Source organism: Mobula birostris, chromosome 2, assembly GCF_030028105.1.
Source record: "Mobula birostris isolate sMobBir1 chromosome 2, sMobBir1.hap1, whole genome shotgun sequence".
NCBI lineage: Eukaryota > Metazoa > Chordata > Chondrichthyes > Myliobatiformes > Myliobatidae > Mobula > Mobula birostris.
Genome location: NC_092371.1, coordinates 22,619,072 through 22,635,487, shown reverse-complemented (window position 1 = coordinate 22,635,487; position 16,416 = coordinate 22,619,072). Strand labels below are relative to the sequence as shown.

General features: G+C 45.1%; 1 protein-coding gene across 1 annotated transcript in view; it reads left to right on the top strand.

Moving 5' to 3' along the window:
* LOC140185122 (tumor necrosis factor receptor superfamily member 5-like) overlaps positions 1-16,416 on the top strand; it is a 104,549-nt gene that overhangs the window by 51,936 nt on the left and 36,197 nt on the right. Inside the window, exon 3 of the mRNA XM_072238422.1 lies at positions 8,275-8,400. Within this exon, the coding sequence (XP_072094523.1) occupies positions 8,275-8,400 (126 nt within the window). The remainder of the gene's footprint in view (positions 1-8,274; positions 8,401-16,416) is intronic.

Below are 16,416 nucleotides of genomic sequence, written 5' to 3'. Positions count from 1 at the left end.
GTATATGGTGATGGGTGTGTGGAGATGAGTGTGTGGAGATGGGGGTGTGGAGATGGGGGTGTGGAGATGGGTATGTGGTGATGGTGGTGTGGTGATGAGTATGTGGTGATGGTGTGTGGTGATGGGTGTGTGGTGATGGGTGTGTGGTGATGGGTGTGTGGAGATGGGTATGTGGTGATGGGTGTGTGGAGATGAGTATGTGGTGATGCGGGTGTGGTGATGGGTGTGTGGAGATGAGTATGTGGTGATGGGGGTGTGGTGATGGGCGTGTGGAGATGGGTATCTGGAGATGGGGGTGTGGTGATGGGGGGGTGGAGATGAGCGTGTGGAGACGGGGGTGTGGTGATGGGGATGTGGTGATGAGTATGTGGTGATGGGTGTGTGGAGATGGGGGTGTGGAGATGGGTATGTGGTGATGGGTGTGTGGAGATGGGTGTATGGTGATGGGGGTGTGGAGATGGGTATGTGGTGATGGTGGTGTGGTGATGAGTATGGTGGTGAGTGTGTGGAGGTGAGTATGTGGTGATGGGGGTGTGGTGATGGGTGTGTGGAGATGGGTATCTGGAGATGGGGGTGTGGTGATAGGCTTGGACATGGTGGGCCGAAAGGTCTGTTTCTCTGCTGGATTACCCTGAGACCTACTACTCCCTCGGTATCACAGAATGTTGCTATCTTCCTCATGTTTCTGCCAAAGCTGGCACCATTCCAGTGAGCTTGTGTTATACCGTATGCTGGGCAAGGTCTGGATTTCTCTGTAGTAGTGCCTGGAATTAAATACAACACCCTAGCTGAGACTTCAAGTGTATTTTATTAAGATTGACCATAACTTCCTTGCTGTTCACTGCTCTAATAATACACCAGACTTCTAAACTAAGTCTATATATTGTGTTGAGATGTATGCTTTCATTTGCATATGTTGCTCTTCATTATTCCTTCATTCCCTTTATATTACTCCCATTTACCACATCTTGCCTCTCTTCATTCTCTGGCTCACTGTCAAATAGGAATGACGTGCAAATGACCTATGCTGGTTGCACTTCCCAAATTTACGCCTCTTTCTCATGCACTGCACACTTTGGAGGATGTGGCCAGTGTTTGTGGGAGGCAGGGAGCACCGTCTGTTTGAGGAAGTGGGTGGTCACCATTGAAAATCGAACCCCAACAAGTTGAGGTATGGAACCTGAGCTGAGCTGGTCTTCAACCAGTTACTGAGCTGATAGTGAATGCTGCTCTCCGTCCATGGTCAACACCAGATGTTAAGCTAAAGGCCCTACCTAAATAGCCACATTGTGGAAACTGTGGGGCTGTGTGACATTAAACCTTTGGTGCAGTGGGTCAGGTGATTAAACCAGCATCCCGCCCTGTTCTTGTGGTCTCAGGCCTCTCTCTTAGCTGCACCAAGAAAATTCATTCTCCCTCCTGGCCGCCTCTGTGATCTTTAGCCTCCTCCAGGATATGTGTCGATTATCATTACTCGAGGACATCTTAAAAAGATGGCAACCCAGGAAGGTAGATCAATCATTAAGGGCCTTCACCCTCTGGGACATGCTCTCTTCTCATCACTACCTCAAGGGAGGAGGCACAGGAGACTGAAGACCCACACTCAACTTTTTAGGAACAACTTCTTCATATAAGTAATAACTTGAAGTATTTTTTATGTCATGCAGGACATTGCTGATACAAAACAACAATTTTCATATAAACCTGATTCTGATCATGAATCCGATGTGATATCAAAAGTAAATACACATTGATGTTTCATCTCAGTATAGGGAATTGTGTTGCTTAAAACTGAAGCACATTTTGAATTTGTGGAAGCTTTGCAAAGCGCTGATGTGTTGCTGGGTAACGTAAGTGGATTCAGAAACACATTGCCATTGTAGGAGTCCCTTTCTCTGCTAAAACTCGTCATCGGGATTACTTACTCCATCAGGCTGCTTGATGCAGTCAAAAAAAGAAGTGACAGTGATGTTTTTGAGTTTTGTAAATTATTCATTGACATCATGATTAAATTTCAGAATAGGAACTGACAAGGTACTCAGATATTGACAAGCTATGGCATACACTGCACTGGAGACTCCAATGAAGTTCCAAAGGCAAGAGAAAATCTGCAGCTGCTGGAAATTCCATCCTGATGAAGGGTCTCGGCCCAAAACATCGGCTCTTTACTCTTTTCCATAGATCTCCCTGAGTTCCCTCAGCGTTTTGTGCATGTTTAAAGTTCGAAAGCACTGCTCTGTGCTCTTTCCTGTGTACTGAATACAATGAGCTTGTTGTGAGTTTGTTGACTCCATTTGATAATGCACTAATTTTTCTCAAGCTGCTTCAATGAGGAGGAACATTCAGGACCTGCCCAATTTATAAGTTGTGTTTCAGTACTTCATTTGCAGAGAAACAACAGATCAATCCTAATAACGTGGCTGTGTGTCCACAGTCACATGTGACCAGATGGATTTTTGAGGCAATTATTCACCATGTTGAGCTTCCCAGGGATTTCAATTTCTTCAGCCAAAACCTCACCTAAGATTGAAATTAGAGGCACATTAAAAGGGTTCCTCTTACCAAAAGTCACTTTGTCACTTATCATTTCCTGTCAGTCGCCTCATGTACAGATACTGCTGCACCTAGTGTCACTTTATGTACATACCATCAGTCCATGTATGTAAGAAATCTTATGTATAAACGGTTACATTCAACAGTTAGATGTACATTGTTTTATAGGATTGCTTTTACGTTCATTGTGCTTTTATGCTTTGCGTTCTATTATGATACATCAGATCGGAGTAACAACCATTTTATTCTCCTTTCCACTCGTATTGAAGGATGGCAACAAGCAATCTTGAATCTTTCTTCTATAACATGATCCCAAGCAGTCACATTTGACCCTGTTTGGCCCATTTGGCTTCAAGTCTTTCCTGCCATGTAACTGCTCTTTAAAGTGTTGTAATTATTGCCATCTCTACCACTTGTTACATATAGCCAGCACCCACTGTGTGGAAAAAATTGCTCCTTGGGTCCCTTTTAATTGTTTCCTACTCTCACCTCAAACATATGCCTTCAGTTTTGGACTCTCCTACGCTGGGGATAAGATTGTGGTTATTCGCCTTCTCTGTGCTCCTCATGATTTTGTACATCCCTATAAGGTCACCCCTCAGCCTCTGAAGATAACGCCTTGTGAATCCCTAATATTGATTGGCACTTGATTAGTTCCAAGGGTTTAGATGGGGCAGAATTTGTTAAATGTGTCCAGGATGGATTCCTGTTACAGTATGTGGGCAGGCGGACCAGGGGGAATGCCATACTAGATCTAGTGCTAGGTAATGAACTGGGTCAGGTCACAGATCTCTCAGTGGGTGAGCATCTGGGTTGGCAAGTTTGCAGACGACACAAAGGTTGGTGGTGTTGTAGATAGTCTAGAGGATTGTCAAAGATTGCAGAGAGACATTGATAGGATGCAGAAGTGGGCTGAGAAGTGGCAGATGGAGTTCAACCCGGAGAAGTGTGAGGTGGTACATTTTGGAAGGACAAACTCCAAGGCAGTGTACAAAGTAAATAGCAGGATACTTGGTAGTGTGGAGGAGCAGAGGAATCTCAGGGTACATGTCCACAGATCCCTGAAAGTTGCCTCACAGGTGGATAGGGTAGTTAAGAAAGCTTATGGGGTGTTAGCTTTCATAAGTCGAGGGATAGAGTTTAAGAGTCGCGATGTAATGATGCAACTCTATAAAACTCTGGTTAGGCCACACTTGGAGTATTGTGTCCAGTTCTGGTCACCTCACTATAGGAAGGATGTGGAAGCATTGGAAAGGATACAGAGGAGATTTACCAGGATGCTGCCTGGTTTAGAAAGTATGCATTATGATCAGAGATTAAGGGAGCTAGGGCTTTACTCTTTGGAGAGAAGGAGGATGAGAGGAGACATGATAGAGGTGTACAAGATAATAAGAGGAATAGATAGAGTGGATAGCCAGCGCCTCTTCCCCAGGGCACCACTGCTCAATACAAGAGGACATGGCTTTAAGGTAAGGGGTGGGAAGTTCAAGGGGAATATTAGAGGAAGGTTTTTTACTCAGAGAGAGGTTGGTGCGTGGAATGCACTGCCTGAGTCAGTGGTGGAGGCAGATACACTAGTGAAGTTTAAGAGACTACTAGACAGGTATATGGAGGAATTTAAGGTGGGGGCTTATATGGGAGGCAGGGTTTGAGGGTTGGCACAACATTGTGGGCCGAAGGGCCTGTACTGTGCTGTACTATTCTATGTTCTATCCTTTCTGCACAATGTGCTGGTTGGTTAACTGGCTACTTCCCCCTCCTGTATGTTACAGGCAAAAGAATCAAAGGAAAGTGAATGGGCCAGTTTGAGAAAGAAAAAGTTGCAGGGGCATAGGAAAGGGGAATAGGCTGATGGGATTCTTTTGCATGGGCTGGTGTGCACCCAAAGTGCCAAATTGCCTGCTATATTGTACTAAGTAAGTGTAAGTACAGAAGTTTCAAGAATTGACTTTTCAGTAAAGTAAACCTTTAGATGAATGGTAAATTGAGTACTCTCGAAGATTGATGCAAGCAATCAGCCGTTATTATGTCAGAATAATTGACTGCTACTTGGTTATGGGTTCAAATCCCACTCCATGTCCTGAACACTGACCGTGCAGTGAAAACTAAAAAGGCTCGATAGAGGTATATAATGTTTCAAGAGTGGACGGCCAGTGCTTTTTATCCAGGGTGGCAATGGCTTATTCTGATATTTGGGGCATTGAAGAGACCTTTAGGTGGGCACATGGCTAAAAAGGAGGGTCATGGGCTGAGTAGGAGGGAAGGTTAGGCTGGTTGTGGAGTAGGTTAAAAGGTTGGCACAACATCAAGGGCTGAGGGCCCATACTGTGCTCTGTTGCTCTGTGTTAAAGATTGTCACCGAAACATACAGTGAAATGCGCTATTTGTATTAAATCAAATTAGAGAGGATTGTGCTGGGCAGCCTGCAGGTGTTGCCATGCTTCCAGCATGAACATAGCATGCCAACAACTCACTGACCCTAATCCTACGTCTTTGGAAGGTGGGAGGAAACCGGAGCACCCGGAGGAACCCACACAGTCACCGGGAGAGCATATAAACTCCTTACTGACAGCTATGGGAATCGAACCCTATCTTACAGTTGATGTAGTAAAACAATTGTGCTAACCGCTATACTACAGTGCCACCCCTCGCTGAATTGGGCAGGATGTTAGACTGAGACATTGCTGTTTAGTGGGCTAGTGGTCCCATGGTACATATCAAAGAGCAGAGTTCCCCATATCCTGACCAATCCAACACTTTAGTAGACTGATGAACTGATCTGATGTTTGTGACTGATACTGCCACAACATTTACACCTTTTTTTACATATATGATTATGTGTCGTTCCAGTAATTGTTTCTGGCCAAGAAAATGCCTTTATATAATTGTTGGTTTTTGCCCACATAAATAAGTTTGTAGTCAACAGTGTTTAAGACCACCTTTGCAAATTTTGTTCCAATACAGATCCCAATTTCCACAACATATTTGTAGTGTGAGGTACAATGGTTACCACAATGATGAGGGAGTTAGATAGGTAGATATATGTAATTAATCCCGAGGGAAATTTGGTTTTGTTACAGCCGCACCAACCAAGAATAGAGCGTAAATATAGCAATACAAAAAACCTCAACAATCAAACAACAAAATGCAAAACTATGCCAGATGGAAAATAAGTCCAGGAGCAGTCTATTGGCTCAGGGTTTATGACCCTCCATGGGAGGAGCTGCACGTTCGATGGCCACAGGCAGGAACTGACCCTCCACGGGAGGAGCTGCACGTTCGATGGCCACAGGCAGGAACGACCTCCCGTGCCGCCAAGTGTTGTATCACGGTGGAATGTGGCCGAGGTCCAACAGTAAAAAGTTCAATATCCAGTCTGCAAACACGTTCCTCGATCGTAATATACCCTGGATTGCACCATCACCGTAACAATGTCATCACGTCAGGCCAGCCTCTTAAAGTGAAACCCCAACGCAATGTCGCTGGTTGTGAATTATGTACATTTCTCCCAATTATATTATCCTACACAAGCTCCCCCCCACACCCAGAATTCACTAAAACCGGCATGGTGAACCTGTCTGGAGCTTGGAGAAGCTGCCCAGCTTGGGTCCTGTGTTCCAGAGGTGCGTTGACACGCTTATTCATGATCACGGCATGGCAGTGGAATACTCCAAATCTTGTTGGGCCAGTTTAAAATGATCTACTGGAATACATTCAGGTTTATCCCTCTTATCTATCATAAAAGTCTTTTCTCTCCATTCCAAAATGCAGAACGGGCCATCGTAAGGGGACCTGAGGGGATATTGGTGTGCATCATGGCAGATGAAAGCAAATGAGGCAGACTTCAGGTCAACAGGTGTTCATCTAGTGATCTGAAGGTCGCTAGTTCGAGCCTCAGCTGTGGCAGCGTGTTTGTGTCCTTGAGCAAGGCACTTAACCGCACATTGCTCTAGTGTCTGTGTGAGGAGTGGCGCCCCTCACAGACTTCCAATCTGCGCCTTGTAAGGCATGAAAATGCCCGATGCAGGCCTCTCTCATGGTCTGAGTCGACGGTCCCCCCCCCACCCCACTCAGGTTGACAGGAATCCATGTATGCTATAGGAGGTAGGAATAGATGAAAAGGAATTGAATTTACCCAGGAGGGTGGAAAGCTGTGAGAAGTTGACCAGGCGGTCGTGGCATCAGGAAGGAAATCACCTGGCACTCATAATGGCTGCCCATATACTAACTCTGCCACAGAAGACTGCGGGTTCTCTTTTGGAGCTGTTCTGAGCCCCAGCAGGACCCATGGGAGACAATCATGCCAACACTCATCGGTCAGGGAAGCCCTCAGAGCAGCCTTTAAGGATCAGTAAAACTGCTCAAATAGGCCATTCAACTGCAGGTGATACCCCATGAAGCCTAATGCTGAGAGTCTGGGACATCGCAGTCGAGAGGTCTGATGTGAATTGGGTACCACGGTCAGAGGAAATATCAGAGGGGGTGCTAAACTCAGCAACCAGGGTGCAGATGAATGCCAAAGCCACATCTGTGGCTGTCCTCAATGCTAGAGGGATGACCTCTGGCCACCTGGTGATACGGTCCACCATGGTAAGGAGGTCCGTGAAACCACAACAGGGGAAGAGGATCAACAAGGTCCACATTGACATGGTCAAACTGTCACTCAGGGACCTCAATAAGTGCCATTGACACCTGAATATGGCGGTTAATTTTTGCCTTGCTGCCACGCCACACAAGGCTGCTGTCCAATCATGCAGTCCTTTCTGAGGCCATGCCAAACAAACTTTGGTACAACCAGTTTCTGTGAGGCCCTCTGCCCTAGATGCAAGAAACCATACATGGAATCGAAAGCAATCCATCTCCAGTTTGCAGGCACAATGGGGCGAAGGCAACTGGTTGAGACATCGCACAGGAGAGAAACCCCAGCTACCCTGAAGTTGATGTCAGCCGACTGCAGTCCAGTGACTGCTGTTCAGTAAGACTGAACCTCTGTGGCAGTAACGTGGTTGGATACCAGGCTGGCTGAGTCAGCCCCTATGTGTACGGCCTCAACGGCTGGCCGTGAGAGGCAATCACCCATGGCATTATTTTTTTTCCCCTTGATACGTTGTATATCAGTGGTAAACTCGGATACGTAGGCCAGGTGGCGTTGCTGTCATGCAGACCGTCTGATATTTTGGCCATTGCATGCATGAGGGGTTTGTGATCAACTAACGCTGTGAAGTGGTGGCTCTCTAGAAGAAAACGAAAATGGCGGACAGTCAACTAAAGGCCGAGAAGCTTACACTCAAACCGGCTGTACTTCCTTTTGGGGGTGGAGACGTCTACCAGTGAGGTTTTGCAGAGCTTGAAGTGCCTTGGGTCAGGGCAATTTTCAGAATTTCAGGCAGTCCCAGTGCATCTCCCCTTTAACAGGTGAAGGCTGGTTTTAAATTGTGCTGGCTATCATTAAACTGGGTTTCATTCCAATGAATGCAAACAGTCAAAAGCCTGGTGTGCACTGGCCGCATGCACCTGTCATTGAAAAAGTAGGTAGCACAGACAGGTCAATGGGTGTAGGTTAATGGCAATCCCTATACTTCCATTTTGTGAGATACTCACTTTAACATTCTTTTGATTCCTGCAGCAGTATAACCCTTCCCTCACTCTTGTAAAGTTATGAGGCTTCTATGTTCTGATGTAATTTGGGAAGCGCTAAGAGGGGTTTATATTTTTTTCCAGGCTCGTACATGAGAAGTGAGTGTAACACAACGGTATACCCAGATTGTCATCCTTGTGGAAACGGTACCTACCAGCAGCAGTGGAACAAGAACAGTCCCTGCAAGAAGCACTCGTCTTGTGATCCTGGTAAGCGTCTTTTACTTTTATTAGTCACTTTGCGTTTAATAATAATTTTCCACCCCTGTCATTGGCAAACATTGGAAAATCTGCAGGTGCTGGAAATCCGAGCAACACCACCCACAAAATGCTGGAGGAACTCAGCAGGCCAGGCAGCACCAGTGGAAAGGAATAAAGAGTCAACGTTTCGGGCCGAGTCCCTTCATGAGGATTGGAAAGAAAGGGCAGAAGGAACGGGAATGGGAAGGTGGGGGGGAGGGGAAGGAGTCCAAGCTAGAAGGTGATAGGTGAGGGGGAAGGCAGGTGGGTGGGGAAGGGGAAATGAAGTGTGAAGTTGGGAGGTGATAGGTTGCAAATGTCAAAGCGCTGAAGAAGAATGAATAAGAGGAGAGTGGACCATGGGAGGAAGGGAAGAAGGGGAAGCACCACAGGGAGGTAATAGGTGATAGGCAGGTGAGAAGAGAAAGGGTAAGAGGGGAGCCAGAATGGGGAATAGAAGAAGAGTGAAGCAGGAAGGGGGAGCAGTGGATATGAGGTATTCATAGAATAGTACAGCACAGTACAGGCCCTTTGGCCCACAATGTTGTGCCAACCCTCAAACCATGCCTCCCATATAAGCCCCCACCTTAAATTCCTCCATATACCTGTCTAGTAGTCTCTTAAACTTCACTAGTGTATCTGCCTCCACCACTGACTCAGGCAGTGCATTCCACGCACTGACCACTCTCTGAGTAAAAAACCTTCCTCTAATATCCCCCTTGAACTTCCCACCCCTTACATTAAAGCCACGTCCTCTTGTATTGAGCAGTGGTGCCCTGGGGAAGAGGCGCTGGCTATCCACTCTATCTATTCCTCTTATTATCTTGTACACCTCTATTATGTCTCCTCTGATCCTCCTTCTCTCCAAAGAGTAAAGCCCTAGCTCCTTTAATCTCTGATCATAATGCATACTCTCTAAACTAGGCAGCATTCTGGTAAATTTCCTCTGTACCCTTTCCAATGCTTCCACATCCTTCCTATAGTGAGGCAACCTTAACTGGACATAGTACTCCAAGTGTGGCCTAACCAGAGTTTTATAGAGCAGCATCATTACATCGCGACTCTTAAACTCTATCCCTCGACTTATGAAAGCTAACACCCCATAAGCTTTCTTAACTATCCCATCCACCTGTGAGGCAACTTTCAGGGATCTGTGGACACGTACCCCCAGATCCCTCTGCTCCTCCACACTATCAAGTATCCTGCCATTTACTTTGTACTCTGCCTTGGAGTTTATCCTTCCAAAGTGTACCACCTCACACTTCTCCGGGTTGAACTCCATCTGCCACTTCTCAGCCCACTTCTGCATCCTATCGATGTCTCTCTGCAATCTTTGACAATCCTCTGCACTATCTACAACACCACCAACCTTTGTGTCATCTGCAAACTTGCCAACCCACCCTTCTACCCCCACATCCAGGTCGTTAATAAAAATCATGAAAAGTAGAGGTCCCAGAACAGATCCTTGTGGGACACCACTAGTCGCAATCCTCCAATCTGCATGTACTCCCTCCACCACGACCCTCTGCCTTCTGCAGGCAAGCCAATTCTGAATCCACCTGGCCAAACTTCCCTGGATCCCATGCCTTCTGACTTTCTGAATAAGCCTACCATGTAGAACCTTGTCAAATGCCATCTTGGACAATGTCTCCCATCCACTACATAATGTACTGGGTGGGCACAGGAGTACATTCAGCCAGAGACTCATTCCACTGAGATGCAACACGGAGCGCCATAGGAAGTCATTCCTGCCTGTGGCCATCAAACTTTACAACTCCTCCCTTGGAGGGTCAGACACCCTGAGCCAATAGGCTGGTCCTGGACTTATTTCATAATTTACTGGCATAATTTACATATTACTGTTTAACTATTTATGGTTTTATTACTATTTATTATTTATGGTGCAACTGTAACGAAAACCAATTTCCCCCGGGATCAATAAAGTATGACTATGACTTACTAAAATCCATATAGATCACATCCACTGCACTACCCTCATCTATATGCCTGGTCACCTCCTCAAAGAACTCTATCAGGCATGTTAGACACGATCTGCCCTTCACAAAGCCATGCTGACTGTCCCTGATCAGACCATGATTCTCTAAATGCCCAGAGATCCTATCTCTAAGATTCTTTTCTAACAGCTTTCCCATCACAGATGTAAGGCTCACTGGTCTATAATTACCCGGATTATCCCTACTACCTTTTTTGAACAAGGGGACAACATTCGCCTCCCTCCGATCCTCCGGTACCATTCCCGTGGACAACGAGGACATAAAGATCCTAGCCAGAGGCTCAGCAATCTCTTCCCTCGCCTCGTGGAGCAGCCTGGGGAATATTCCGTCAGGCCCCGGGGACTTATCCGTCCTAATGTATTTTAACAACTCCAACACCTCCTCTCCCTTAATATCAACATGCTCCAGAACATCAACCTCACTCATATTGTCCTCACCATCATCAAGTTCCCTCTCATTGGTGAATACCGAAGAGAAGAATTCATTGAGGACCTTGCTCACTTCCACAGCCTCCAGGCACATCTTCCCACCTTTATCTCTAATTGGTCCTACCTTCACTCCTGTCATCCTTTTTTTCTTCACATAATTGAAGAATGCCTTGGGGTTTTCCTTTACCCTACTCGCCAAGGCCTTCTCATGCCACCTTCTTGCTCTTCTCAGCCCCTTCTTAAGCTCCTTTCTTGCTTCCCTATATTCCTCAATAGACCTATCTGATCCTTGCTTCCTAAACCTCATGTATGCTGCCTTCTTCCACCAGACTAGATTTTCCACCTCACTTGTCACCCATGGTTCCTTCACCCTACCATTCTTTATCTCACCTGGACAAATTTATCCCTAAGATCCTGCAAGAGATCTCTAAACATTGACCACATGTCCATGGTACATTTCCCTGCAAAAACATCATCCCAATTCACACCCACAAGTTCAAGCCTTATAGCATAATAATTTGCCCTTTCCCAATTATAAATTTTCCTGTCCTCTCTGATTCTATCCTTTTCCATGATAATGCTAAAGGCCAGGGAGTGGTGGTCACTGTCCCCCAGATGCTCACCCACTGAGAGATCTGTGACTTGACCCGGTTCATTACCTAGTACTAGATCTAGTATGGCATTGCCCCTAGTTGGCCTGCCCACATACTGTGACAGGAACCCATCCTGGACCCACTTAACAAACTCTGCCCCATCTAAACCCTTGGAACTAATCAGGTGCCAATCAATATTAGGGAAGTTAAAGTCACCCATGATAACAACCCTGTTATTTTTGCACCTTTCCAAAATCTGCCTCCCAATCTGCTCCTCTGTATTTCTGCTGCTACCAGGGGGCCTATAGAATACCCCCAGTAGAGTAACTGCTCCCTTCCCGTTCCTGACTTCCACCCATACTGACTCAAAAGAGGATCCTGCTACATTACCCACCCTTTCTGTAGCTGCAATAGTATCCCTGACCAGTAATGCCATCCCTCCTCCCCTTTTCCCGCCCTCTCTATCCCTTTTAAAGCACTGAAATCCAGGAATATTGAGAATCCATTCCTGCCCTGGTGCTAGCCAAGTCTCTGTAATGGCCACTACATCATAATTCCATGTATGTATCCAAGCTCTCAGTTCATCACCTTTGTTCCTGATGCTTCTTGCATTGAGGTACACACATTTCAGCCCTTCTACCTTACTGTCTTTACACTGTTTATTCTGCTTCTCTTTCATCAAAGCCTCTCTATATGCTAGGTCTGGCTTTACTCCATGCACTTCTTTCACTGCTCTATCGCTCTGGGTCCCATCCCCCTTGCAAATTATTTTAAACCCTCCAACTTGAGAGTGGCCTCATCGTGGCAGTAGACAAGGCCATTGACCAACATGTCAGAATGGGAATTGGGATTGGAATTAAAATAGTTGGCTGCTGGGAAGATCCTCCATTTTGCTTGTTGTAGTGTCTGGCTGGCTTTGTTATCCACCTGGTCCTAATGCCCCCTTTGTCTCCATCTTGTATGTGATGTGCTGTGGCTCAGCTCAATGACTGAGTTATGAAGGTGGTGGGATCATAGATGTTAACTTGTAATCCAGTCAGTCACTCCGTTACAACGCAGAGGGGGTGCGGTGGGGCAACTTGGGTTACATTGCGGGTGGCGGGGTGTTCAAGGGCATCTGTCTTCCTTCTCAAATGTTAGGAAACCATCTCAACAGAGGGAAGGAGATCAGCGTAGTATTCCTAGCATCCTAATGAATAATCACTCCTCAGTCAACATTGCTGTTGTAAATTATGGGGCCGTTGTCACCTGGCTGTATTGAGATTCTGCCATGAGGGTCCTGGTTGCTGCATTGTCACTTTAAAGTATTATCTGCTGTTTCTAAGTACTTCCCGCAGGCTTGCAGGCACTTCATGCAGTAGTAGTGATTCAATTTATTGACTATAAGGCAAGAGGGTATCTCCTGAGTTTATCATAGAGTCATACACCCTTCAGCACACCTCGCCTATATCAATCATCAAATGCCCATCTGTGCTAATCCCATTTACCAGCATTGTCCCATGGCATTGTGTGCCTTGGTAATCTGTGTGCTTTATGTGAAAGGTGCAAAATGAATTGAAGTGTTTTTAAGCACCTTTTATCAGAAGATTTTCATTGTAACCTTGACCACCTCTTTCACCCTCAAATACTCAATCTAAGTAACTCCTCATGCTAAAGTTTTAAAGATTTTTCTTGTCTCATTTTGATTCCCATTTAAATGTTCTTCACATATCACAGAGCAAAGCACAGAAAGTTTTAATAAACATGTTACTTTACCAATCAGTAATGCCTGATGTGAAAAAACAAGGTATAGTAAATAAAAAGTGAAACCATTTTGATTTCTGCGGTTTGAATTTGTTGATGTATGCTGAGATTCTGTGATTCGAACCCCGCTCACCTCCTTGCCCTGTGACCAATCCTGTTGTGAAAATTAATCATTAGCCTGACTGGAAATGGGATGGATTGGAGCTGTGAGTACTCGCACTACTCTCTGTTTCTGATGTGGGTCAGTAAGGATTTTAGGAGAGTCTGTTTTCTTACTACAGGGAATCAATGTGAATATTGAGCGGGAGTTGGGGTGGGATTAGTATTAACTCTAGCCCGGACAATGATTAGGTCATGGGAAGACACTGGAATCCATTGTTCAGGCAGTGATAACAGAAAACACGCAAACAACAGGAATTCTGCAGATGCTGGAAATTCAAGCAACACACATCAAAGTTACTAGTGAACGCAGCAGGCCAGGCAGCATCTCTAGGAAGAGGTACAGTCGACGTTTCAGGCCGAGACCCTTCGTCAGGATTTGACAGAAGCAACATGAAAGGGAAATCAAATTTATCAAACTCATTGTAGTTCTTTGAAGAGTAAGTTGATAAAAGGGAGCCAGTAGATATTAGTATATTTGGATTTCTAAAAGACATTAGATAAGGCCCCACTTTAAAAAGTTACTATACAAGATAAGGGCTCGTGGTTTTGAAGGTTATAATTTAGCAAGGATAAACAATTGATTAGCAGACAGGAGAAAAAGACAGGGATGAATGGGTTGTTGAGCTCTCCCTTGAGAGTGCTGCTGAGGTGAATGCTGGGGTTTCAGCAGTTCACAGTCTATAATAAAAAGGTAAAGGGTCTGAGTGTAATGTAGCCACCATTTAGGTGACAATAAAGAAATAAGAAGGGAAGGAAGTTGTGGGGAGCTGCAGAAGAGATATAGACAAGCTGAAACATTGAAGTATAATTTTGGCAAATATGAGGTTATTCTCTTCAGCAGAAAGAATAGAAAAGCAAAGGTTTATTTAAACGAGGTAACCCAGTAACAGTTAGTATTCTTGTACACAGAACATCAACAGTTTAAATGCAGGTACATCAAGTAACTAAGTCAGAAAATAAGAGTGCAAAGGGAATAAAATTAAGCAGGAGGAGGCCATTCAGCCCATTGTCTTGATATTTATGACACTGAAAGCTGATCAAGGTCACTATCATATTGGAGCTTTCTCCTCACATTTCTTGATCTCTTCAGCCATAAAGGACAGGATCTAACTCCATCCTAAATATATTTACATATTTGATAACTTGGCCTCAGCTGCCTTCTGTGGTACAGAATTCCTCAGGTTCTATGAGTGAAGAAATTTTTCCTCATCTCAGTCCTAATGAGGCTACCCCATGTTCCTGGGGTGTGACCCCTGATACAGGTCTGCCAGCACAACTCTTCTAAGATGAGGATCCCAAAACTGTTCGCAATACTCAAGGTGAGGCCTCAGCAGTACCTTATAAAGCCTCAGCATCACATCCCTGCTCTTGTGTTCTAGACCTCTTGAAATGAACGCTAACATTGCATTTGCCTTCCTCACCTCTGACTCAGCCTGCAAGTTAGGATGTTCTGCAAAGGGACTCCCAAGTCCCTTTGCATCTCAGATTTTTGGATTTTCTCCCCGTTTAGAAAATAGTCCGCACATTTATTTCTACTTTTTCCAACATTGTATTTCATTTGCCACTTTCTTGCCCATACTCCTAATTTGTCTAAGTCCTTCTGCATCCTGTTTCCTCAACACTACCTCTCCACCAACCTTTGTATCATTTGCAAACTTAGCAACAAAGCCATCTATTTCATCATCTATATATATTTATATACAGCATTAAAAGTGGTCCCAACACTGACCCCTGTGGAACACCACTGGTCACTGGCAGCCAACTAGACAAGGATCCTTTTATTCCTACTCGCTGCCTTCTTCCAATCAGCCAATGCTCTAACCATGTTAGTAACTTTCCTGTAATTCCATGGGCTCTTAGCTTGGTAAGCAGCCTCATGGGTGGCACCTTGTGAAAGGCCTTCTGAAAATCCAAATATACAACATCCATCGCATCCCCTTTATCTATCCTACTTGTAATCTCCTCAAAGAATTCCAACAGGCAGGATTTTCCCTTAAGGAAACCATGCTGACTTTGTGCCATCTTCACCTGTGTCACCAAGTACTCCATCACCTCGTCCTTAACAATTGACTCCAACATCTTCCCAACCACTGAGGTCAAGCTAATTGGTCTATAATTTCCTTTCTGCTGGCTTCCTCCTTTCCTAAAGAGTGGAGTGACATTTGCACTTTCCAGTCCTCTGGCACCATGCCAGAGTCCAATGATTTTTGAAAGATCATTTCTAATGCAGCCACAATTCTGCCACTACATTTCAGTACCCTAAGGTGCAGTTCATCTGGTCTGGGTGACTAATGTACTTCTAGGTCTTTCAGCTTTTCGAGCACCTTCTCATAGGCAACATCTGTGCTTATCAGTTCTTCATTTCTAACAGGACTTATTGCTAATTAGTGCAAATAGACAGATAGACCTCATCTGCTTCTTGCCTGGCTATCCTCATGATTTTGTTAACCCTTAATTCTCAGGCTTAATTATCTTCCACACTCTGCAGTCTCTTGTGTCTCTTTCCTGCATCTTGTCAATCCAGTATGTTTCAATGAAGTCCCCTCTTGTTCTTCTAAAATCTAGTGAATGTGGGCCCAGTTGTCCTAATTTCCCTTCATTCTGACATCCTAGGATCAGTCAAGTGAATCCTCAATACACTCCCTCCATAGCAAGAATATCCTTCCTCAGCTAAACAGACCAAAGCTGCACAATTTGCTCAAGGAGTGGTCTTACAGTTGCAGTGAGACATCTCCGCTCCTTTGTTCAAATGCTCTCCCCTACATGTACTATTTGCCTTGTTAATTGCCCACTGCACAAGTATGCTCACTCTCACTGATTTGATGCACAAGAACACCCAGCTCGTGCTGTTTATCTCCATCGGACAATCCACGCCAAGGGTGTGTGAAAAGAGCTACTTTTTAATCACTGCGGCGCTTGAGATTTTGAAGGCGGAGTTTTGTGGCAGGTTTCTGGGTTAAGGAGCAATCGATCAGCAAGTAACAGAATGTTAAAAGAGCTACCTTTCAGTCGGGTTGCTCTCAAGATTTAAAAAGCAGAGCTTCG